The sequence below is a fragment of the Orycteropus afer genome, unplaced genomic scaffold (genome assembly GCF_000298275.1).
Source record: "Orycteropus afer afer isolate SDZICR_OR568_19922 unplaced genomic scaffold, OryAfe1.0 scaffold00432, whole genome shotgun sequence".
Taxonomy (NCBI): Eukaryota; Metazoa; Chordata; class Mammalia; order Tubulidentata; family Orycteropodidae; genus Orycteropus; species Orycteropus afer.
Window position 1 is genome coordinate 1,573,887 of NW_006922019.1, and position 25,788 is coordinate 1,599,674.

The 25,788-nt window shown below is 42.5% G+C and overlaps 1 protein-coding gene across 1 annotated transcript in view; it reads left to right on the plus strand.

Annotated features, from left to right (window-relative positions):
* The window catches only part of VGLL4 (vestigial like family member 4), a 115,705-nt gene that overhangs the window by 49,968 nt on the left and 39,949 nt on the right, over positions 1-25,788 (plus strand). The window contains exon 2 of the mRNA XM_007954118.1: positions 4,345-4,534. Within this exon, the coding sequence (XP_007952309.1) occupies positions 4,345-4,534 (190 nt within the window). The remainder of the gene's footprint in view (positions 1-4,344; positions 4,535-25,788) is intronic.

Here is a 25,788-nt window from a genome sequence, read left to right on the forward strand (position 1 = left end):
TCTGGTAGCATAGTGCCTAAGGCACTTGACTGCTAACCAGAAGGCTGGTGGTTCAAACCCACCAGCCACTCCTCAAAAGGAAGATGGGGCAATCTACTTTCGTAGTGATACTGCCTTGGAAACCCAAGGAGGGGTCTCTATGAGTCAGGTCCAACTCAGTGGCACATAACAGCAGCAACAACAACATGATTCTCAGTGGTTTGGCAATGTTGTATGTCCATTGGCTGAGCAATGATTCTCAGTGGTTTGGCCGTTATGAAATGATGTAGTCATCCTCCATTTTTGCATAATGCCAGTTTTCATGTAAAGACCTGGTCTTTGGAACCTAACTATGTGATAAGTGGATTTATTTATATAGTCATCAGTTGTTGGGCATTTATGTTGTTTCTATTTCCTGACTATAATGAATAATGCTGTTATGAACATTCATGCACAGGTTTTTGTGTGGACATGTTTTTAATTCTTTTACATATATACTTAAGAGTGGAATCGCTGGATCATATGGTAACTTTCTGTTTAACAATTCGAGGAACTGCCAGACTGTCATCCAGAGCGGCTGCACCATTTTCCATCCCCACCTGCAGTAGATGAGCATTCCAGTTTCTCCACATCTTCATTAACACTTGTTATTGTCTGGTTTTGATCATAGCCATCTTAGTGGTTGTGAAGAGATGCTTCATTGTGGTTTTTGATTTGATTTTCCCTGATGGCTAATGCTACTGTGCATCTTTTCATGTGCTTGTTGGGTCATTTCTTTTAAATACGTTCTTCTTTTAAATACATCCCTAAGTCTTTTTAAAATTTCTCATGTTATGGTATCTTTGATCTTTAACGTATTCTAAAATTCTATAATCTGGCCATCCCATTGCTTTGCTTCATTTATTCATTCATTCAGTTAATATTTTTTGACCAATTACTGTGTAGAAGGTATTGAGCTATGTGCCTTTAGGCATGTGCAGTGAATAAAATGTCTTCTGTTTCAAAGAGTACAAAGCAGAGGAGGAAGAGAAGTATCATGATAATAAGTTTCTGTAGGTGTTCAGAGGAAGAAGAGATGACTTTTATCTTGAGGAATCAAGGAAAACTTCCTGAAGGAGGTGGCATTTTAACTGGCCTTTGCAAGATGGGTAGGATTTACATACAGGAAGATTGGGGAAGGTGCCTGAGTAAAGATGATGACTAGTTTAGTTTAACTTTTAGTGCTGAAATATTCAGGACTCAAAAACAACAATACTAAGAATAAAGACTGGAAAGGTAGTTGGGACCAGCTGGTGATTTTGAATTCAGAAGCAGTCTGGACAAGACTGGCAAGCCATTGGATGCTTTCAATATTAGCTAGTTCAGTTTTTGTGGAGGCCCAGAAAGGAGCACATCCATATCCAAAACTGAAAAACCAAACCAGTTTTCAACTCATGGTGACTTCGTGTTTCGGAGTAGAACTGTACTTCACGGTTTTCATGTTGGTGACCTTTTGGAAGCAGCCCACCCAGACCTAAACAAAGAGTCAAGATTGGATCACCGGTGTCCTGACTCCCAGAACAGATACCGTCCAAATCCCAGAACAGATGTTCTCTGTGATTTTACTAAAATGATTGTAACCACTTTGGCCACATATTCAACAATAACAATACAGCCTGTTGTACAATGCAAGGTGTTAGGGTACAGTCCTCGAGGATGAGGTTCCAAAGATGTTTGAAGGCACATAACTGACCAGAGCTGTTCCTGCCCTTCTGTCTTGTGGATTTTTTTCTTCCCACTCTTGTTTCCTTTGCTGTAAGCCTTGTTGGGCCAGCACAGTGTTTAGGAGGAGGCCTTGGCGGCAAAGAGGGCGCTGGGGTTTTAGCCTACATTAAGCCCCTTCATTGTGTGACCCTGGATAGGGCAGTCTATCTGGAGTGTCGTTCTCTCATCTACAAAATGAAGGAATCTGTGCTCAAAAGGCCTCTTCTAGTACTAACACTCTGAAATGCTGATGTGGCCTAGCATGCCATGTACATATCATCTCTAGAGCCTCTGGTAGAGAAATTGCAGTCCTAGGGGAGAAAGACTGGCTGTGGTTCTTTCATGGGTAACCTGGTTAGGGATCACCAGTGATTTTTCCAAAGGATTCCTTTGGACTTTTTTCTTTCTGTGTCAGACATCAGGGATTCAGTCTTAAAAATAAGCAGTGTGTCAGTTCGATGACCTTAAAATGGAAACAAACATAAGAATTTATCTTGGTGTTAGGTGCCGTCAAGTCGGCTCTGACCCATAGCGACCCTGTATACAACAGAACAAAACACTGCCCGGTCCTGTGCCAGCCTCACAATCCTTGCTGTACCTGAGCCCATTGTTGCAGCCACTGTGTCAGTCCGTCTCCTTGAGGGCCTTACCCTTTTTCCTTGACCCTCCACTTTACCAAGCATGATATTATTCTAGGATGGAAATTGTGGAGTAGAATAGGAATGTTGTTCTTAACCCCAGAGTTTTGTTTCTCGGGTAGCCACTTATGTTGGTGTGATGGGTGATGACGCCTTGTTATGGAGGGATTTGAATTTGTTGTGGTGGTGGTTGCTTTCCATGGTAACTCTGTTGCTACACATCTGGCATCCTATGAAATGTGCATTGCAGACCAAAGCCCAGGGGTCTGCACTGGCCCTGAGAACTCTTTATCTTCTCTTATCCCCGCCAAGGATGTTGAGAAACACGGGTGGAGGGTATGGTCAGTCTGCGTCATTTTGATCAGGTTCAATTTGCAATTGTGGCAGTTATTGGGGATATCACCAGGGCTCCTCAAAAAGTTATCTGGGCTTGGGCTTTACTTTGGAAACACCCTGTTCCCTCTCTATGGAGGAGGAGAGTACCAGAAAGGTGGGAGGGATATTTGGAAATTTATAATTTATCAAGGTATAAATATGAGCACTGCTTTTTTGTTTGTTTGTTTGTTGTTTAAACTGAAATACTAAATAGGACGTAGAGTCAGCTAAAATCTTACTGAATTTCTGAGTATAGCAGGCCAGCCTAGGACCTGTTTTTTGGGTATTTCATTTAAGATGGAAAGTTTCAGTTTGCTTTGGTGCCAGAACCCTTCAAAGAAACCCTGACTTTAGGTGTATTATGGGTCACCGTATATTTGCTAGTTTACATCTTGCTGACTCAATTGGCAAACTTTTTATTTTTCCTGGTAAACATTCAGAAGGCTTTTTCCTCACTCCTTTCCCTAACAAAATGATACTTGTCATATGTGTATGAAGTAAACGACTGTTAAAACCCCCCACACATCTGTGATGATATGAAAATAAGTGGTGGCAAACAAAGGTTTCCTTTCTCAGGGACCACAAGGCCTCAGATGAAGTTGACTTTCACCTAATATTATGCTCAAGTGGAGACCAAATTGGTCCAGGCCTTGAGACCAACATGTACAGCAACAAAAGGGCCATTATTTGTGTAAAATGTAGGTGTCCCTCCCCATATGACTTAGAAAGTTTGAAGCTGTCTCTCTTAAAGTAATTATTACTCTTGTTTATAATTTTTAGAAGGTATGCAACCTTTATAGATCATATAAGGTTATGCTTATTTTAATTCATAATAAGGAAAAAGTTACCACTGAGCACAAAGCATTTAAAACAGGAATGAAAAACACCAAGATGTCTTGTTAGATCAGACTGTGAACTTCAACTTGACTGTCTAACTTGGAAAAATGTTTTCCAAACTGCACCTATGAATACATACGTTTGTGACAAATTATATGCAGAACTCTATGCCAGTAATAATCATAATATTTTTAATGTGCCATTTTTAGTATATTATAAAAAGAAACCGTTTTATTTCTCATTAAACAATGTATTTTTTATTTCTTTTAAGTGATTTTGGCAAATATGTGAACTATCAACCTATGCATTTTCCTCATTCTTTAAAAAAAATGATATACTGAAAATATAATAAAAGTGTAACAAGCAAGAAAAGTGAGTTTGGAGTAGTGGTTTAATGAGCTTGAGTTTAGTTATTTTCTTAAAGGTAAGGAATTGAATGCCCACATGTCAAAAGAACTTCAATGCTTTAAATTAACTTTTGAGATTGTTTATAGTAAATATGCCTCACTCTTGTTCCTTTGTTGCAACTTTTATTTTTAAACTCTACCCTAAAGAGTTATTGTGCTCAAAAACCACGTTTATGTAAAATGTCTCATGCTTGGCAGCTGATCCTGTACTCAGACCATATTCTGAGAATGGCAGGCGGCCCACCCCCTTGCCAAAAACTTTCCACTGGGAGTAGTTTTGCAAGGGGCAGGGCAGGCGGGGGAGCCAGGGGGACTGTGATGGGGGCATTGCTCCTGCTTGACCACTCCGTCATCTCTTTGCGTAGGTGAAGCTGCTCTCAGGGGAGAGCCCAGAATGCAGACCCTCCCCGTGGCCTCTGCCCTCACCAGCCACCGCACAGGCCCTCCTCCCATCAGTCCCAGCAAGAGGAAGTTCAGCATGGAGCAAGCGGACGATGGCCTAGACTGTGAAAACGACCATGTTACCAAGATGAGTCGCATCTTCAGCCCCCATCTGTAAGTGCCTTCTTATGGACGTGTGGACATTTTTACTTTGGCTTGCATGCACCTCAGTGCTAGGGCCATGTTAGTTCTTCCAGTCAATGGCTTGACTCTGCTGATTATGTAGAAGGGATATATGGGCTCTTCTGTCACTGGAAGTATTCATCTGATTTCAACAAACTAACAGACAGATGAAATGTTATTTCTCTCCGACCTGCCTGTATGGCCTGGCCATTCATGCATTTTCCTATGGACGCTAACTTTCCATTAGAGGTTTTTGAGGTGGTTATCTGAAAATGTTCCTTTTTCTCGCCTGTGTGTGTAATGATTATTGTTATGAGAACCAGTGTTTGTGGATGTCTTTATGTGCTACAGAAATAGAAGGAAAGGTTAGCTCCCGGGTTCTATAAAATTTTATACTGTGGGATCTAGAATTGTACACATTCAGAAGTTTTCATTTTTACTATGTATGCTCACAATTAGGAGCACTGGTAACGTAGTGCCTAAGGCACTTGACTGCTAACCAGAAGGCTGGCGGTTCAAACCCACCAGCTACTCCTCAGAAGGAAGACTGGGCAAACTACTTACTTAGAGATACCTCCTCAAAAACCCAAGGAGGGGTCGCTATGAGTCACGATCGACTTGATGGCAGTGAGTTTGTTTTGTGAGTTTGATACTCACAATATAAATTTGAGACTTTCCCAGAGAGACAGAGATGTTGCATTTATGATAAGATGCTTCTCATCACATCTGTGGGAGCCTGTAGTGGCTGGGAGATCTGAGTGCTAGTCCTCAATTTGCCACCATCACACACTACATTCTTCACATGAGTTGCTTCAACTCTTTGGGCCTCATTTTCTTTATTTGTGAAACAAAAGGTTAAAACTAAAGTTTTTCTTAGTTTGTGGAACATTGCTACGTTTATATTTGAAAATTAGCTTTTGCCCAGTATCCTGTATTCTGGCTTCTGTGTGTTTTCTCCTCAGTGCACACATTTCATGTGCAGGGCATGAGGTGCTTAATTACATGTTTTCAGGACTTAACTGATAACCAAGCCATCTGTCCAGCACTGTGGCTGGCTGTTAGGATAGGTATCAGTGTGGTATCAGCTGTGGTGATGTGTGTGTGAATATTGGAAGGAGTGCTTGTATGCCTGGGTGAAAAAGGTCCTGTTTTCTTTTCCCCTCCTCATGCTCTTTTCCCAAGGATGAATAAAAACCTAGAGAATTCATGTCTTATAATTGGTGAAGATGTTCCTCTTTCCCAGTTCTTATTTCTGAGGATGCAGCTATTTTGGGCAGGAATGTAAAGCCCGGAGAGTCCCCGGCTGGCTTCCTCCTTGTAGGAAGGGCCGTTCCGCAGCTGGAGGCGGCCTGACCACTGGCCGGCCCTCCTGCTGCTGCCTCAGCTTAGGCAGGCCTCGGCGTGCCACACATTCCAATCTGCTCGGCCTGTTGTGTTCAGTCATAAGACACTGACAGAGGTATTTACCCTCAAATAAATCACTGTAGTGTTAGTCAGAGGCTGAGCCTGCAGTCTGGGCCCTGGAATTTGCTACGATAGGGAATCCAGCACCAAGGCAATGTGAAAACAATGAACTCTCTCGCAAGCAGGGAGAGGCTCCTAACTTAAATCCTGGTTACTTTAACTATTTGGACTTCATGCTTTTGTTAGTAGGACTTTTCTTTTTCTTTCACACCCTCATTCCCCAAACCCAAACAAGAGAAATTTTGACCTTGTTTTGTCTTGTTTTTTGAGGAAGTAAACGAAGGCAGCATACCTTATTTTAAATCCTTATTCTCCTACTTACCAGCTGTGAGGACTTGAACAAGTCACCGTAATTTACCTGGGCACAGTTTTCTTTATTTGTAAAGTGTCAGTGATGATAGTTAATTATAGAACTATTATGAGGATTGGAGCTAAAATACAAAAATAGCTTGGCACAGTACAGTTGGTGGTAACTTTAATTTTTTGTGGAGTCACTGAGTGGTAAATGCTTAACATGTTTGGCTGCTAACCAAAGGTTTGTGTCTACCAAGAGGTCTCTTGGAAAGGCCTAGGGATCAACTTCAGCAAAGTATACCATTGAAAACATACATGGGGTCACCATGAGTCGGAATCAACTCAGCGAAAGCTTTATTTTAAGTATTAATGATTACATCATGTAGATATTGGTGATGATAGCAGAGAAGAAGAGTACTGCTGTGGTGATTTTAATGTCTGGGAGTGTGCACTATAGTCAGAATGCCTGCGTTCAAATCCCTGCTTCTCTTTCAGTGCAGGTAATAATAATACCTATCTTACAGGCTTATTGTTAAGTGTTTAATACAATGCTTGGCAAATAGTAACCACTCCACTGCAGTGATGATTAATATTATTCATAGATTTTTTTTTTTTTTCGTAGCATTTAGAAAGTGATTTTTTAACTCCCCAAGGAACTAGCTTGGACTAGGAGTTGTAGAACTATGGTGGTATTGTATACAATTTTCAGTGTTAAATAATAAAAATAAACAACAATGAAAAAAACCCATTGCCATCAAGTCATTTCTGACTCATAGCGACCCCCATTGGGTTTTCAAGGTGGTAAATCTTTACGGAAGTAGATTATCTCATCATCCTTCTGTGGAGTGGCTGATGGATTTGAGCCACCAAACTTCTGGTTAGCAGTCAAATGCCTTAGGCCCTGTGCAACCATCAGATTGCTAAATTTCACGTGCAACACACACTTGACATCATTATGGAAAGTTTCAGAAAAGAGGAACACCAGCCCCCCACTTACCAGACTCAGGGACTCACGTCCCTATGGAAGGAGGAATGCTGGTCAGTGTTTGCTATTTCATTTTGTGTGTCGTCACTTGTTTACCGTCCAATGATTAGTTCAGTAACATCAATAAGTGTTTTCTAAGAGCTTGGTGATGGATCTCACAGGGAAATTGAAAATAGACTGCATGTTCCACATCTTCATCATGTGGGTCCTTAGTAAGCACTGTTGTTTGATTCGATGAAATGTCTTCTACCTGAGCTATATGTTCCCTCCTTTTTATTAATATGCAAAAAAGCTTTCTGGAGTAACTTACAGATTCATACTTGTTTAGAAAAGAATGCTCTGGTGTATTTGTCTCTTTAGGAGATTGCAAAATGACTTTTGCTTTTTTAGCTTCTTGGAATATGTTTAAGAATGTGTAATGGAAATGTGTTTTGTTTATTCTATCACTAAGTCCCAGTATTTCTAGGGAAAGAGTGTTGTTGAAAACAGTTTTGGCAGCTAGCTGGAGGGTCTTGAAGGTACACACTTTGGCTATATTTCCTTCTAACCATCCTACTGAGATATTTGCCAGTTGAGAGATGGAGAGATGGAATGGCTGTGAGCCAGAGTAGGAGGCTGTAGAGAAGGTGACTGCATTTCATTTAATTTGATTGGGGGTGTGTGTGGGGGGGGGGGCGGGGGTAGGTGGAGAAATTGCCTTCATGATTTCTCCAGAACAGGAAAAAGGACAATTTCTGGGCTCTTAAGCCATCCTTATACGACTGGGTCATTTGAATGCTTTATTAATTTTCTTGGTAACCCTGAGAAGTACCTCTTGTTATTTGTTTTCTACGAACAGCGTTAAGAACATGAATATTTATTGGAAGTTGAAAAGTACTTTCAGTCATTTGGAAAGACAGTGAATTAGGAAACAGGATAGGGTAGAGTGGAGTTTGTCTTGTGCACATGTCAATACCAAAAAAACCAAACTCACTGCCATTGAGTCGATTCCGACTCATAGTGGCCTCCATTGGGTTTCCAAGGCTGCAAATCTTTACGGAAGTAGATTGCTCCCTCTTCCTTCCACGGAGCGGCTGGTGGGTTTGAACTGTTGACCTTCTGGTTAGCAGCCGAGTGCCTTATCCACTACGCCACCAGAGCTCCTTGGAAATGTCAATAAATAACCTTATTTCTGATCCTGGTTTTCAGGTGTGACTTGGTAAGGAAGAGTCCCCTCCCTTTTCCTTTGTCTGTGTGTCTATTTATTTACTGTTCATAAGGACTCATGGATTTCTGTTTTACTCAATGGGTTATAATTGCCCCAGATTTGTCATAAAAGAATCCCTTCCGTTGGCTCCTTTGTTCTTGTAACAGTCTTCCATTAATTACTTAATTTTTTTGGACCTTTCTTACTTTCTGGCAAATAAGGTGTTCAAGGTTTATCTTGTAACCTACCTGCCCAGCCATAGAATCAGCCATTTCTCCAAGGAGCCCTGGTTCCTTTTAGTGGAGAACAGTATTTAGAAGCCAAGATCTGGGTGCTCTGTGTGCTTATTGAGACTGTAGTGCCATTGCTTCTCGACTTGACTTATCCAGTATGGTAGACATTAGCCACATGTGCCTGTTTACATTTAAAATAAAATTAAATTAAAAATTCAGTTTAGTTGCACTAGCCACGTTCAAGTGCTTAGTAGCCACATGTGGCTAACGGCTACCATATTGGTCACACAGACATAGATCATTTCTGTCATCACTGGAAGTTCCACTGGACAGCACTATTTCTAGACCCTTTAGACAGAGCCTTAGACAGAGCCAGGAATGCATGAGGTCATACTAATATTCCAATTCTAATCTTTATTCCATAGTTGTATTCCCTCCTTCCACAGTAAGAACCATTTACTCATTTATTCAGTCCTACAACATCCATAAAATAGTTTCAGAATTGGCATGTCCATACCACTGTGGGGGAGCTCTGGTGGCAAAACATCTAAGGCATTTGGCTGCTAACCAGTAGGCTGGTGGTTCATACCCACCAGCCACTCCTCGGAAGGAAAATTGAGCAATATACTTCCATAGAGATACAGCCTCAGAAACCCAAGGACGGGTCGCTATGAGTCGAATTGACCCGACAGCAGTCAGAGTTCACCGCTATGGAAAACAAACCACCTACAAAGAGCTCACAATTTGTTTGCAGTTCTTTTTACCCTGTGCTGAAGTTATAATAGCCTGAGTACCAACTTCATTTCAGTGTCTTTGTGTTATTTGAAATATATAGTTGGGTTCATATAGTTCTGTTTACATTCAGTTTCTGTTTTTTTCCCCCATCCTTGTTGATTTAATTGTATTTTTTGTTAATATGCAAAATATTCACGTGCTTCCAGATGTGAAACTATATAAAAAAAAATGAGCTTGCAGAATGTTAACTCCCTGCCATATCTCTTTGGGCCCTTTGCCTCCCTTCCATCTTCCCTCTGGAGGCAAAAATCCTGTTACTGTTTTTTAAGTAAGCAGATACATAAATATTTTCTCATTTCCCCTTCTTCCTTACACATGAGGTAGCATAGTTTCTTATCCTCCTTCGGGCTTTAGTTTTCTTCATTGAACAATATACTCGGGAAATCTTTTCATACCAGCTCTTCCTTTTGTTTACATCTGCATAGCAGTACATTGCATGCTTGGACCAAGTCTATCCAGCCAACCATTTTTCTTGAAACATTTAGGTAGTTTCCAATATTTTATAATATATTCATTCTGCAGTGGATAATCTTGTGCATATGTAGTCTTGCAAAGCAATAAAAACTCTTCAAAGCAAATGGTGAATGCAGTATAATAGTATGGTAGAGCCATATTGGTTTTGTGACTTATCCTAGGCTGCTTGTCACGTGGGACCTGGTGAGGGCCCTGTGTGGAAGGTTACAGTCAGTAGATGACTTTCTGAATGAAGCAGTTTTCAGCTTTGTATGTGGGGTATAGGTTTGCACTATTCGTTCAGTCATCTGCAAGAGGAAGGCAACATTTGTTGAGTACTTACTATGTACCAGCCCTGTGCTAGAAAAAGATATGATTTCATTTAACTCTTATGGTGAATGTGGCTCTTTAAGATGAGTAGATCTATCAATCAGCTCTATTTCCAGAGGCAGAAAGGTAAGTAATGTGTCCACAGTGGTAGAGCTGGGATTAACTCTGCTAACCAGAAGGCTGGCGGTTCAAACTCACCAGCCACTCCTCAGAAGGAAGGTTGGGCAATCCACTGCTGTAGAGATACCACCTCGGAAACGCAAGTCGAATCCGACTTGATGACAGTAAGTTAGTTTTTTGGTTAGTTATGTGACCCCAGAACTAATGGTCATCCCACTGTGCCATCGCTGCTTCTCCCCTGGGGCACAGTTACATGCAGCTTTAGGGGTGGACATGCTAGCCCTCATATCTCTAAAATGACACATGACCAACCCAGTGCCTGGCACATGATAACCAAAACCAAAGTGCTACATAATTTTTGTGTTGAATTGAGTTAGACCCACTATCAGAGAGTCTGTCAGTTTGTCACACTATGGTGGCTGGCATGTTGCTGTGATGATGGTCTTTCAGATACCAGCAGGGTCACCCATGGTAGACAGGTTTTAGTGGCGCTCCCAGGCTAACACAGACTAGGAAGAAAGCCGTGGTACTCTGCTTCAGAAAAGTAGCCCGTGAAAACCCGATGGATCACAACAGAGCATTGTCCAATAAGCTGCTGGAAGATGAGCCCCCTAGGTGGGGAGGCGCTCAAAAGACAGAGTGGCTGCAACCATGGACTTGAGCATCGTGCAGATGGCATAGGACTGGGTAGCATTCCATTCTGTTGTGCATAGGGACACCATGAATCAGCTCTATGGCAGCTAACAAAAAGAGAGTTTACGCTTTGAGCTCACATCCCACTGAGGACCTGCAAAAACGGCAAGGAGGCCGCATGTTCTGACCTCCTCTAATCTCACAAGAGGAAGACAGGATTACCAGCAGTAACCCAAGGCCTATTACTGCAAGGCCAAACATGCTGCCTCCCTCCAGCCCTTTCACCAACCGTTACTCCCAAAGCACCCACCACCTCTCTCCTGGGTTCAGTAATTCACTGCAGTGGCCACACAGAACTCACAGATTACAGGGTTTATTAAGGAAGCACCAGGCTACAACTCAAGTTCAGGAAGAATGCTCAGTCTCTCTCCCAGCCCACCGTCTCTCAGCCAAGAGTCTCTCACAGTCTCTTTCCCAGCAGCACTGGTCCCTCGGTGTCTCACTCAGCAATGCGTGCCTCTTGTGTCTCTTTCCCAGCAACGCGTGTCTCTTTCAGGGGCGCGTGTCTCTTTCGGCAGCACGTCTTCCTCAACCAGCAGTCAGAGAGAGAGCGTTCTGCCTCTAGGAGGCCTCCTTTTGAGCCCGGCAGGGTGGTCAAGCTAGCCAATTATAGCATCAGAACTCTAAGCATGTGAGAGAGAGTGGGCACCTCCCAGAACACTGTTTTGTGCCACTTCCAACAGAAATACTCCAGGTGGACACCTTCAGCAATCAGGAGCTCCTCAGTTGCTCATAGCAAATCCCACCTTGGAGTTCACAAAGACTTATGGGTAGAAAAGCCACACAAAGTAATTTACTACACTGCAGGACCCATCCTCTTTTTGATCAATAATAGGCATTTGCAGAATAGTTGTCCTGGCCCCAGAAGAGGGCAAAGCCCATAAGTTCACAGTGGCGGCAAAGACATGGTCACTAGCCATGTGCTCAAACCAGCTGCTTTTGCCACAGCCCAGTTAATAATGAATGAGGAAGGGCCGAATGAAAGGAAACATTCCTTCCCTATCGCTGGTGGCACTCCTTGGAAATAATGTCTTGGTGTGAGATGTATCCATTATTGTTGTCTTTGCTTCTGTAGTCATTCCAAGTTTTTCTGAAGTCTGATGTAGCCAATTCTGGTGTATCCAGGAATGAGTTATCCAATCCTGGGTCTGTTTCCTTTGCTCCTCCTTTCTTTTCCTCCTTCTTTCTTGCTGTCTCCGTTCTTTTTTGTTTTTTTCTTCCTGGTCCTAGTCACAAAGGAGCTCTGGTGGCGTAGTGCCTAAGGCATTTGACTGCTAACCAGAAGGTTAGGAGTTCAAACCCACCAGCTACTCCACAGAAAGGAGACTGGGCAATCTACTTCCATGAAGATTTCTGCCTCAAAAACCCAAAAGGGGTTGTTGCTATGAGTCAGAATTGACTCAATGGCAGTGAGTTTGGTTTTGGTTTTTTGATCCTAGTCACTTCACTATTTCCTATAGGAGGGTGACTAGAAGAGGAGGAAAAAGGAGACAAACTCAAAATCAGTATTCTCTTCATTTGACAAGATTGGAGGAAGCCTTTGAAATCAAGTGCTGAGCATATTTTTTTTTTAATGGTAATTTTTTTTGATTACTAGCTAAAATAGAATTTAGAGTTTTTCTCTAGGGTTTTGTTTATTTTTCACGATGGAGTTGATTGTGTAAATGGTAACTCAGAAGTTCTGAGTATCTGCATTTTATGGTATTTATACATAAAATCCTTGGCAAAATCACCATACTCCCTTTAATGGTTTGAAGTCCCTGGGTGATAGTGGTTAATGTGCTTAGCTACTAACCAAAAAGTTGAAGGTTTGAGTCCACCTAGAGGCACCTCAGAAGAAAGTTCTGGTAATCTACTTCTGAAAAATTGGCCACTGAGAACCCTTTGGGGCACAGTTCTACTCTTGACACACGTTGAGATAGATCCCTGTGAGCTGGAATTGCGACTCAGCAGCTGCTCAGCTGGTTTTGTGGTTCTGTGTCTTGTATTTCTTTAGTGCCTGTATACCTATGGACATGCTTTACTGAAAGGTTATTTGTTGCATAAACACTGTAAGAACAAAGGAAGCAATTCCTCATTTCAAATTAAAACTATACTGAGAAGAAATTGGAAAGTTGAGGTTGTTTTAGTAGCTTGACCTTACTAGCAACTGGGACTTTCTAAGGTAAACAGTGATGCATATTTATAGATGGAGCATGTTGTTGTCATATTAACATAAGCTTTGTCCTTAGCTGCTGTCAAGTCGGCCCTTGACTCATGGTGACCCTATGCACAGTGGAACAAAATACCACCCATTCCTCTGCCTTTCCCATGGTTGGTTGAGGATCTACAGGGTTTCCACTGGGTGATTTTCAGAAGTAGATAACCAGGCCTTTCTTCTTAGTCCATCTTCATCTTGAAGCTCTGTAGAAACTTGTTCAGCATCATAGAGACATGCAAGTCTCCACAGACAGACAGACGGACTGGTCACTGCACATGAAGTGCATTGGATGGGAATCAAACCTGGGTCTCCCACATGGAAGGAGAGAATTCTGCCACTGCACTACCACCATGTCACTACATAAGCCTTAAACAAAATAAAACAAAAAACCAAACCAGTTGCTGTCAAGTTGATTCTGACTCTTGGCGACCCCATGAGTTATAGAATAGAACTGTGCTTCATAGGGTTTTCAAGGGAGTGACTTTTCAGAAGCTGATCACCAGGCCCTTCTTCAATCTCCTCTGAGTTGGTTTGAACCATGAACCTTTCCGTTAGTAGTTGAGTGCTTAACTGTTTGTACTACCCTAGGACTCATTACATAAGACTTATATAGGGGCAAACTTTTTGTCACTGAGAATGATGATAGATTCCCAACATCCAGAGAATTGAGAGGCACTTTGTATCAGGGCTCATTAATAACAGTGTCTGTCTGTTGAGTGCTTTTTGTGTGCAGGGCACTGTGTTAAGTGCTTCGTGGGCCTTATTTCATGGAATCCTTAACAACTGTATGATGTGAATACAATTATTATCCCCCTTTTACAGACAGTGGGAGTTTTGGAGGCATAGTGCCTAAGGCATTTGACTGCTAACCAGAAGGCTGGTGGGTCAAACCCACCAGCCACTCCTCGGAAGGAAGACTAGGCAATCTACTTCTGTAGACATATTGCCTTGGAAACCCAATGAGAGGTCACTATGAGTCGGGATTGACTCGATGGCAGTGAGTTTGGCGAGATTACATAACTTCTTTAAGGTCACACAGTTTAGCTAATAGGTAATGGGGTCTAGGAGCCCAAACCCAGGCTGTTTGCTCTCTTGCTGCCAGGACTCTCAACAACCACGTTCCCTTTGTGCTAATAGCATATATATTAAATTGCATTCAGTCCTGCTGTGAGCATATTTCTGGCCAGATAACACACAGGATGAAGAAATGCTATTGTAGAATCTTAATGCCTTATAAGTTTGGACAGTTTGATATTTAAGCACTCTCGAAACACAACTGAGGATACTTTGGAGATGGAAAGTGGAGACTTCTGTTCATTGTAGTTTGCACTAAGGAGGATAAACAGCAGAATACTCTGAAGCGCCCTCCCACCCCCATGGTCATTAAGAACCCTCAGCAGTCGAATTCCTCACAGTACAGTGGGGAGCCCATCGGGATTGTAAAAATAAGACTTGCTCTTCAGCTTCCCAGAATAGGCTGAAATGGCATCTTTGTGGAGGGGGGACTCTATAAGAACAAACGAGCCTTCTTTATGCTTAGAAGAGTGCTTTGTTTATACTGTTTAACATCTTTCACTAATTTTAAATTAGTGGTGCAGGCCAGTGATAACTGTAGTCTAAAAGATTGTAACTGGCTGGAGCCTTTTTAAAATTAGCTCTGAGTAAATGAAGATACATCATTATGCCTTTTTATTTTTTCCCTCCAGATTTCATAAATCAAAAGCTGTTGAAGAGAATTCCTCAAACTATGTGCTTTCTCTGTTTTTCTCCTTCCCTCTTCTTGTCTCCCTCCCTCGTATTGGCATGGTCCATACATGGGGTGTTTCAGCCCCAACATCCTCAACTGTTCTGCACTTACACACATCATCTTACAAGAACTCCCACAAGTGTTCTGGGGATTTAAGAGGGATATCTCGCAGCCTTAATTTTAGTTACCCGAAATAACTAAGTCTTTTCTGTTATGCATAAGATCACCATGAGTCAGAGACAGCTTGACGGCAGCTAACGATACCACAAAATAAATAAATAACTCAGAAACCGAGATAATTGTTAAATGAGGATTCTTTTTTCTTTTTAAAATCTCTACAATTTACATAAATTATATCTATAAATAACATATATTTACTTTTAAGAAGTAAATCAGAAGGAGGCCTGGGTCTTTAACAAAGGTTTCATATGAAGACGTGTGATCCGAGACCTGTTTCATGTGTGATGAACTATGCCCTTCACTTTCCTTACAGTTGTGGGCCAGCTTCAGCTGTGAGGGAAATGAAGCCGGGTTGTTTTTTTTCCCTCTGTGTGATGTTCCCTGCATCTGTGCGTTGTCTGGAAGTGTTTCACTAATGAAGTGTGGTACCTCTGAGTAAAGGTCATGGGCCTGACCTATGTTGTGTGGGTTTCTTGTTTGTCAGACTAGAGGCATTTTTCTCATTTTCACAGTTCAGCTGAAAACAAAGGCCTCCTTATCCTCTCAGGGAGCTGTGCTCTTAAGAGCTGACATCAGCCTTTTCCCAGCAGGCATCATTTCTGCCTTAAGAGTCTTTGAGGCAAATCAGAGAGGCAGGTAACCAATCCTGTTACCTGAGTTTTTCTGGCCAAGTAACACAGCATGAAGAAATGCCAAGGATGCCAGGAGTCAAAGAAGCAGAATAACAGGACTGTCACCCATTTGTCTGTTCTAGCAGGCACCAGGGACTTGGTCCAATGATTGTTTCAGGGGAAGGTTTTTTGCCTATGTAGGCCATATCATAAGGAGCTCCGGTAGTGTGGTGGTTAAGGCATTTGGCTGCTAACCAAAAGATCAGTGGTTCTAATCCACCAGCCTCTTCGTGGAAGAAAGATAAGGCAGTCTGTTTCCATAAAGATTTACAGCCTTAGAAACCCAGTAGGGGTCACTATGAGTCAGAATTGACTTTATGGCAGTGAGTTTTTGGTTTGGACTCTGTATCGTGAAGTTTATAAGAGTGCAAAGAGAACCTTGAGATGGGAGGACTTTTTTTTTTTTTTTTTACTGAAGAGGAATACTGTTAAAGAATATTTACAGTTTACAAGCAAATGTTCATTAGCTTATAGCTTTTTAAAATGACATGAAAACTGGGGGAAAATGGGGGGAGAGGGGAATATTTTTAACTGTATGGATTGAATCAAAGGCATTTGTTCAGAATTTGAGAAAACGTAAAATTGCCTGGTCCTCTGAGTGCTTAAGCTCTGTTTAGAGTGCTGTTTTCATGAAGATGCTTCTGCTCTGGGAACACAAATTGCAGCTGTTTTGTACACAAGAGGATTAATCTTGATGTTGCTTTTATGATCTCACAGACCTCTTCTCATAGAAAAATACAAAGCCAGGCTGTCCTGAAATAATATAAAGTGTTGGTGCCACACATCTGTAGGTAAACTCACACTATGTGGCTTGTGTGTTGATATGATGTTGGAAGCTATGCCTCCTGTATTTCAAATACCAGTGGCGTCACCCAAGGTGGATGGACAGGTTCCAACAGAGCTTCCAGACTAAGACAGACTGGGAAGAAAGCCCTGATGATCTGCTTCCAAAAATTAGCCAGTGAAAACCCTATGGATCATAGCAGAATATTGTCCAATGTAGTGCTAGCAGATGAGCCCCTGAGGTTGGAAGGCACTCAAAATACACAGTGGCCACAACGATGCCCTCGGGCACTCCATCGATCAGGAAGATGGCGCAGGACCAGGCAGTGTTTTGTTCTGTTGCACATGGGGTCGCCGTGAGTTGGGGCAGATGTAATGGTAGATAGCACCACCATGACGTTATTAGATTTCATTGAGGGCCAGAAAGCTAAATGTTAAGACTTTTGCTTGCATGTGGGTGTTTGTTTCAGTTACGTAGTGCTGCTCTGACAGGAATATACCACAAATGGGATGGCTTGAACAAACAGGAGCTTATTTTCTTACAATTTGGAGGCTTTAAGTCCAAGTTCCAAGTGCCAGGCTTTAGGGGCTGGGTGAAAGCCCCTCAACTTGGGGTTCAGTTCTGCCCACTGAAGCTAGAAGCTTTTCATCACTCAGACAGCTGCTGGCTGCTGAGGCTAACAAGCCCAAGTTTGACAAGTAAAAAGGCACAGTCCCAATGTTACTAAACCACACAGCAGGCCATTAATTCAAGTCCATTGTAAGTCTCAACGTTGGCAGAGCATGGCAGGCTGCTGAACAACAACATGGCTACATGCAGGGTTCAAGCATGCCATAAGCTAAAGAGCATTCCCCAAGGCTTCTACTTATATACAAGAAACAGACCATATCCCTAAGGCTGCTCACAGTAGATTCCACCTTGAAGTTGATTACCACTCTCATCATGGGGAATACTACATCCAGCTGCCCAGCCACTCAATCAGACCCAGCCAAGTTGACACACAAACTTAACTACCACAGTGTTGATGGTTCTTTCGTTTTTCTTTGGGATCTTGCTTGTAAAGTGATTATTAGCCTGTATTACATGCAGCTGGAACCTAGCAGGTAGTTGATAAGCCCCATGTGCTGTGTCTAGTGTAGTTTTTACTTCATAAATGGCAGTACTTGATCTCTATCTGCTTTGCTGTATCTTTGGGTTGAAAAACAAACAAACAAACCCAAACACGCTTTGTTTTGAAATTTCTTCACAGATTGTCTCCAAAGCGTAATTAGAGGATTTAATGTTGCAGTAATGTTCTGGGTCTGGCAGTAGCTGAAAACTGCCAAACAAGGGATCTGAATTCTGGATGCACACGCTTTCCCAGCATGACAAGCAAATGCAGTGCAGAATAGGAGAAAGAAAAGTTTTCCTATTATGCGTTTCTTCAACGTACGCTGCCTCTTGCCTTTGCTACCTTCAAAAGACCTAAGAAATATAGCCAATGAGCCATGGGGAAAGCAGCTCCAGAAACTGGTTCAAGGCCAAATGGAAGACACTTCAGAAATAAGTCTGAGAGCTGAAACCTCGCTGCTTTCCTAGAACACCTGTGTTGTTGAACCTACCATGGCATGGCCATAGAGTTTTCTAACTTGCTTGGAGTAGTAATCTCCTTGGCTACATCTAATGACCGAAGTGGCACTCCTCTCTGTCCTTCAAAGTACCATTGCCCATACATTGCCTCAGAACACTCTTCCCTCAAGATGCTCTAAGGGAAAAAGAAAGTATCCCTTGGTCAGAGTTTGGGAAGTGCTAAACCTGGTCTCCCTGGACTGTTCCACTCCATGTTAGCACATTTTAGGTTTGAGAGGTCTTAAAGAAGGAATAGCTAATAAAGGACATCACATTTGCTCCAATAAAAGGCTAATGAAAATGAGGGGAACTGTCTGTGAGATGGACTGTCCCAGTAGCCACAATGGTGGACTCAAAACATCAGAAGATGGCATAGGACTGGGCACCGTTTTGTTCTTTTGCACATTAAGATGGCCATGAGCCAAAGCCGATTCAGCGGCCACAAACAGCAACACAGAAACATTGTCTAACTTAGTTTCTCAAATGTAGTTGGCCATAGAATCCTTTTTCATAAGACTTATGGTGCAACCTTGCCAAACAAATACTGTCTAACAAAATGAGTGTTTCATTTCAGTTTCAAAATTCTATTACACAAGAACATTCAGACTTGCAAAGCTTAAGTATTGAAATGGTTATATAGTCTTTGATTTCAGAATGTTGGGTGCAGTCTTTAATGCTTGGGGCTTTCAGTGAAATTCACATGGGCAGAGAAATTGAGGAAACTTGAGGCCCTGTCTTCCCTTGGCTCTTTGTTCCATGTCTTTCATCCCTACCTCTCTCCTTCCTCAGTAGGTGTTTCTGGAGAGTAGAGACCATTATTATTTCTTCTTCTTTTTTTTTAAATTTTTATTGTGATTTGGGTGAAAGTTTACAGATTCATTTTCTATGCAGTAGTTCATACACATTTTGTTTCATGACATTGACTGCAATTCTCCACAATGTAACAGCTCTCTTCCCACTTCCTCCCCATAGTTACCTCTTCCTGTGTCCTTCCCTCCCATGCATTCCCACCCCCTGAGCTATCTCCCTGTGCAAACACTGCCCTCTGTTCTCCCACCCTGTTCTCCCACCATTGATCGCTCCAAGGAGTGTATCTACCTGATGTAAATGTTCACCCCATATGGCTGTCTGTTGTTTGGCTGGAAGCCACAGGGGTGAGTTCAGTTCCAGACCTGAAGGGTAACTAGGGCTCTTAGTCTCAGAGATCTCACCAGGCTCTATCAGACCAGAAAACCTGTTTTTTTTTTTTATAATGATTTTGAGTTTTGTTCCACTTTGTTCTCCTGCTCTATCCAGGATCTCCTGCACCAAACCCCCTCTGAGTGATTGACAGTGGTAGATAAGGCACCATTTAGTTCTTCTGGTCTCATGGTCATGTAGGTTGAGGATCGCATGGTCTACCGGTTCCTTGGACTAAATGTTGCCATGTGTCTTTAGTTTTCATCATTCTTTGCTCTGGACGAGGTGAGACCCATCGTTACATCTAGATGGCTGCTTGCCATCTTTTAAGACCCAGTCACTGCTCACCAAAGTAGGATATATGTTGTGGTTACCTAGTGCCACTCTGACAGGAATATACCATACATGGGATAGCTTGAACAAACAGGAGTTTATTCTCTTACAGTTTGGGAGGCTAGAAGTCCAAGGTCCAAGTGCCAGGCTCTAGGGGCTGTGTGAAAGTCCCTCAGCCTTGGGCTTCATCTCTGCCTTTTGCTCCCGGCCCACTGAAGCTAGAGACATCTCTTCAATCAGGCAGCTACTAGCTGCTGAGGCTAACAAGCCCAAGGTCAACAAATAAAATGGCACAGTCCCGATGTTACCAAACCACACGGCAAGCCATTGACTTAAGTCCATTGAAAGTCCAAAGGTTGGCAGAGCATGGCAGGCTGCTAAACAACTACACGACTATAAGCAGGGTTCAAGTGTGCCATAAGCTAGAAACCATTCCCAAAACTGTTTCTTATATACGAGAAGCAGACCACATCCCTAAAGCAGCTACTCAGCTTCTCCAATACATTCCGCCATGGAATTAATTACCAATCTTACCATGTGGAGTAACTACATCCAGCTGCCTGGCCACTCAAGCAGACCTAGCCAAGTTGACACACAAACTTAACCACCACAGTATAGAACAGTGATTTTATGTAGTATACCAGTTGAGAGACCATCACTGCTGAATGCACTCTCCAGTTTCATGCTCTCTGTTATCTGTACTAGCAATTCCGATGAAACTTCTCACCCTACATCCACCATTGGTCTACTAAGATCCACCTGATCCCCGGGATACATGTAATTCCTTATCTTATTTGACTTCCTCTTTCTTGAAAGTCTCTCTGCCCTTGGTTTCCATGGCTCCTGTTCTTACTTTCCCTGGTTCCCCTCCTACTTCTATAGGCACTCCTCTCTGAATCTTTCAGACTTGTCACTATTGGCTGTTCCCTAGGGCTCTGCCTTTCTCGTAGTACACACCTATTATGGATTGAATTGTGTGTCTCCAAAATATGTGTTGGAATTCTAACCTTTATACCTGATGTGATCCCATTTGGGAATAGGGCTTTCTTTGTTATGTTAATGAGGCCATTATCAGTGTAGAGTGTGCCTTAAACATAATCACTTTTGAGATATTAAAAGAGCAGATTAGACATGGAGTCGAGAAGGTGGCCATGAGGGGATGACAGACACTCTCTGAAGATGACAGAGGCAGTGAGTCTATAACCCAGAAACTCTTAAGGGTTGCTGGTTACTAGAAGCTGAAATAGGGTCCCCGTGAGTCAGAATCAGCTGGCACACAACAAAAACAATAACAAGCTGAAATAGACATGGAAGGGCCTCCCCCAGAGCCACACACTGAATTCAGATTTCTAGTCTTCCGAACTATGAGAAAATTAATTTCTGTTCTTTAAAGACAGTCCCTGCTGATGTTTCTGTTACAGCAGTGCTAGATCACTAAGATAAGACCTTTCTAAAATGAGTCATAGTTCTGGTAGCATAGTGCCTAAGGCACTTGACTGCTAACCAGAAGGCTGGCGGTTCAAATCCACCAGCCACTCCTTGGAAGGAAGGTTGGGCAATCCTACTTCCGTAGTGATACTGCCTCGGAAACCCAAGGAGGGGTCCCTATGAGTCAGGTCCGACTCGACAGCACATAACAACAACAACAACAACAACAACAAAATGAGTCACACACAAACTCATGGCTTGAATTACTACTATTGGTTGACAATTCCCAAGTCTTTGTCTCCAGCTGAGAATTAACCCTCAAATCCATAGACCTACCACTCTGCTACATGTATGTACCTTAAGATCATTTAACTGGAATGTGTTTTAGTAGCTCCTTTCTCCATCTTCTGCCCTCCACCTTCATGACTAGTACAACTGTGTTCCCATTTTCCAAAGCAGATCTACCTGGAAATTGCCCTAGCCATCTTCTTCTGTCTTGGTCCCCTTATCTACTCACTCTCCTAAACAAACAAAACTTTGTTATTTTGACTCATGGTGACCCCATGTGTGTTTTCAGTGGCTGATTTTCAGAAGTGGATCACCAGGCCTTTCTTTCTAGGTACCTCTGTGTACATTTGAACCGCTAGCTTATTGATTATAGCTGAGTATGTTAACTCTTGGTACCACCTAGGGTACCAGATCCATCACCACACCCTGTTAAATCAATCTGCTGAATGCTTTGCCCACAGATACTGCTCTGGGCCATAAGTGTAGACCCCCATTTCTAGGGCAGCGCCCTTCTGACTGGTCATCTTGGCATTGAAGTATCAGATTAAGGCTTCTGGAATATTAATCTCTGTTTGGAGTCTTTCCATGCTTCTGGTCAGCTGTAAGATGACGTGAACAGGCTCCTGTGTACCTGAGCACTTCCCTCCCTTATAAGTCCTTACTGTGTGCAGCCATCTCTGGCCACGTGGACTTGCTCATGTCTTGGTACATTTTTCTTGCCTCTTTCTCTTGGCAGATGGTGGTGCCTTCAGTTTCTCTTGGCAGATGGTGATGCCTTCTGCTTAGAAGTTACAACTTCATATAAAATGAGGACCTTTTGCTGTAATGGTGTGCCCACCACCTGTATGTTCCTCACAGTCAGGGACTGGGTTTTTTTTGTGTGTTACTATCACTCACACTGACAATAACAATAACAACAAACAGTGTCTGACACTTCCTGCTGTTAGCTGTGGTGGAGCCAGCCTCCAGCCCACAAGGAACCCACGTACAGCAGATGAAACACTGCCTGGCTTGCCATGCCCATGATCCATTGTGGATTGAACCGTTATGATCCATAAGATTGTCATTGACCAGTTACTGTTGTCATTTTTATCATATGCCATTGAGTGATTCTGACTCACAGCAACCCCACGTGACAGAGTAGAACCCCCCATAGGGTTTCCTAGGCTGTTTTGGTGGCATACTGCCTAAGTCATTTGACTGCTAACCAGAAGGCTGATGGTTCAAACCCACCAGCCATTCCTTAGGAGGAAGACTGGGCAATCTGCTTCTGTAGTGATACTGCCTCGGAAACCCAAGTCCAATCTGACTTGACAGCAGTGAGTTTGGTTTAGTTAATCTTTATGAGAGCAGCTCACCAGGTCTGTTGTCCTGTGGAGCCACTAGTGAGTTTAAACTGCTGACCTTTTAGTGAGCAGCCAAGTGCTTAAACACTGTGCCACCTGGGCTCCTTGGCAGATTACTGGTGCTAAGTTAATGTTTAAGTGAAAAATGAGTCATTCTTTGAGCACTGTTGAGACTTCCTTTGACTTGGACAGGTTTTAAAAATTGTTTTCAACGGGTGACAAACCCTGAGTGGGACCACTTACTGTGTTTTCATTTTTACCTTGTGGCCTTGGTGTTTACTCCAGTGAACATGCTGGGACAGAGAGAGTGCCCTCTGCCACCCCACTGTCTATTGCCCTGCTTTGCCCACACCTAACTCTCCAAAACAAGAACATGAAGATACCTACTAACTGGCTGACGTACAGCTTGTGATCCCTGTCGCTAGCCCTCCTCGGGAGGCTTGTTTCGGGTGAAATGATCAGATGAAATGGTTTCATCCCAGTGTTGACTCTGGATAATAAGCCTCCCAAGTTTATTGTATGAACGAGATGATGTGTTTTTTTTTTCCCCCCTCCTCTAACTTACATTTCTTTTTACATACATGGCTCCAGTCCCAGCATGAACAGAAGGTAAAGCGTAGAAACAAGAAATTCTGTTCTCTGGGGTGAGTCTCACAGGCAGAGGGGGTGGCCAAACGTTACTTCTGGGTGGACGTTTACCCAAAGAGTAGAATTGTTCCTTCTCGAAGTAAAAAAAGCAAACAAATCTCTGCCTAAGTGTTTACCGCTCCTGGTATTTTTCACATTTACCTAAAAAGTTCTCAAAGCCAAAGTGTTTCTCTGTGATTTTCTGCTAGGTCCCTTGTTGTGTTTATTTTGTACTTGTGTGAGAGCTTTGTACTTGCAACACTAGTAACTCTCTTTCCTCATATGTTGGCTTGGATTGACACTGAGGGGTTAGGCTTTTGAGCAAATTGCGTCAAATGACTGAAACACAGAGATCCTGTGCTCTCTAGGAGCTAACAGTCAAGGTGGATGCACCCAGGTCATGGAGACATTGTTAGAAGGGGCCGATATTCATGTAGCTCCTCAATCAGCAGGCACTTCTGGAAAGCCTGATAGAAGAACAGTGCAAAGTTTATGTGTGGGCAGTGGCTCTGCCTCCTCTTCGACTATAAAATGAAATCCAGCTCTCTATTGTGACACTTTGGGATCTCTGCGTGGTGTGAGCAATTAACGCACTTGGCTCCTAATGGCAAATAGGAGGCTTGAGCCCACCAGCAGTGCATCGGAGGAAAGGCCTGGCTTTCTCCCCACACACAGATCATCTCCCGTGGAACACGGTTCTACTCTGACATACATGGCATTGCCGTGAGTCAGAGTCTGTGTGAAGGCAGCTGGAAATTATTGATGGGAAGTATGAGTTTAGAAATAGAGGACAGAGGAAAGGACAAGGGGAAGGGAGCCAAGTCATGTGGAAGGATGGGGCAAAAGCTTTAGAACACCAGCGGCTGAGGAATATGGAAGGAAATGAAACATTTTATGCCTGTTCCAAGATAACTTAAATCACCTTTCCATAAAATTCTGTCACTGTTCCAAAGGCTCCTTTCTATCTCTAGCCACCAATTCCAACAGTTTTACTTTAAAAATAAATAAATTATAATCCAGAACCTTCACTTACTCATGAGGAAGGTAAAGTAGTTCCCTGTTCTTCTTCTCCTCAAACTTACAAAACTCTAATAGGTTTCTTTCCTATGAAAACCCTGATTTCTAACCTAGCAATAATTCATTTGAAGCTCAAGTCAGATCTTTTGATGGTAAAAACTGGTAGCATTTGTGTGGGTGAGGAGCATTTGATACATAATAAAATGATCCTGGAATTTGTAAGAGGCCTGGTACTAGTAACTTCAACAGAGCTGCTATTGGAGGAGAGAAGTGCATTATCTTGGCATGTATGCAGAACCTAAAGTGTAACTGAGAAGCATGACTTTCTCACCAGTGACTGGAGTGGGAAGATGGGCAGTGGCTGGTGGCTGAGCCTCCCAAGATCCCTGGGGCCGCCTCTCTCTCTCTTTCTCTCTCTCTCTCTCTCTTTCCTTATCAAGGATTGGATATTCAGCTCTTATTTCATTTCCAAGAAATACCACAGTATTCTTCCAGTAAATCCCCCCTCCCCTCTTTTTCTTTTCTTAAGCTAGCTAGTGTTGTTTTATGTTGCTTATAACCAAAATAACTTTTTGACAAAGATAGATATTTGGGTTGCTGACTGTGTTTCACTGTTATTTGCAAAACTTCTATGGAAATCTCTGTGCATCCACTATGTTCATAGTTCACACTCCCCATTTTTCTAGAAGTGGAATTTCTGGGTCAGATAGCAACCATTTCTATTATTCCTGTGACTTCTGCCAGTGTGACCTCTGGGAGGTTCATAGAATTTACATTCCTACTCCACCTGTGTCAGTGAGCCTGTCCCAGGCATCATCACAAAGGTTTATTCATGGGGAAACATTGGCATTGTTTTAATGCACTTAAGAAAAAAAAAGGGGGCTTCTGTGGAGGTTGAATATTCTCTTTATATGCTTATTGGCCATTTGTATTTCCTCTATCCTGTTTCTATCTTTGTCTTTTTTTTTTTTTTTAATTAGGATGTTCATCTTGTCCTGTTGATATGTTACAACTCTTTATATTGAAGATGCTGTGTAAAATGCATAAGGAAACAACCAGTTACTGTTTTCAGTTTTATTTACTGTATGTTTGAAATGTAGATGTTTTTGCTTTGGATACGATTGAACCATTAAATCTTTTCTTTAGTGGAAAGGGGCTTCTAAAAGGTTCTGAAAAGAGCAGAAAAGTGTTAGGTAACACCTTGTAACATATGCATGCTATGTCTTCAGGCAGGCTCATTGTAACATGCTTAGATTTTAGCTGAGGAGCAGTGAGAAATTGATC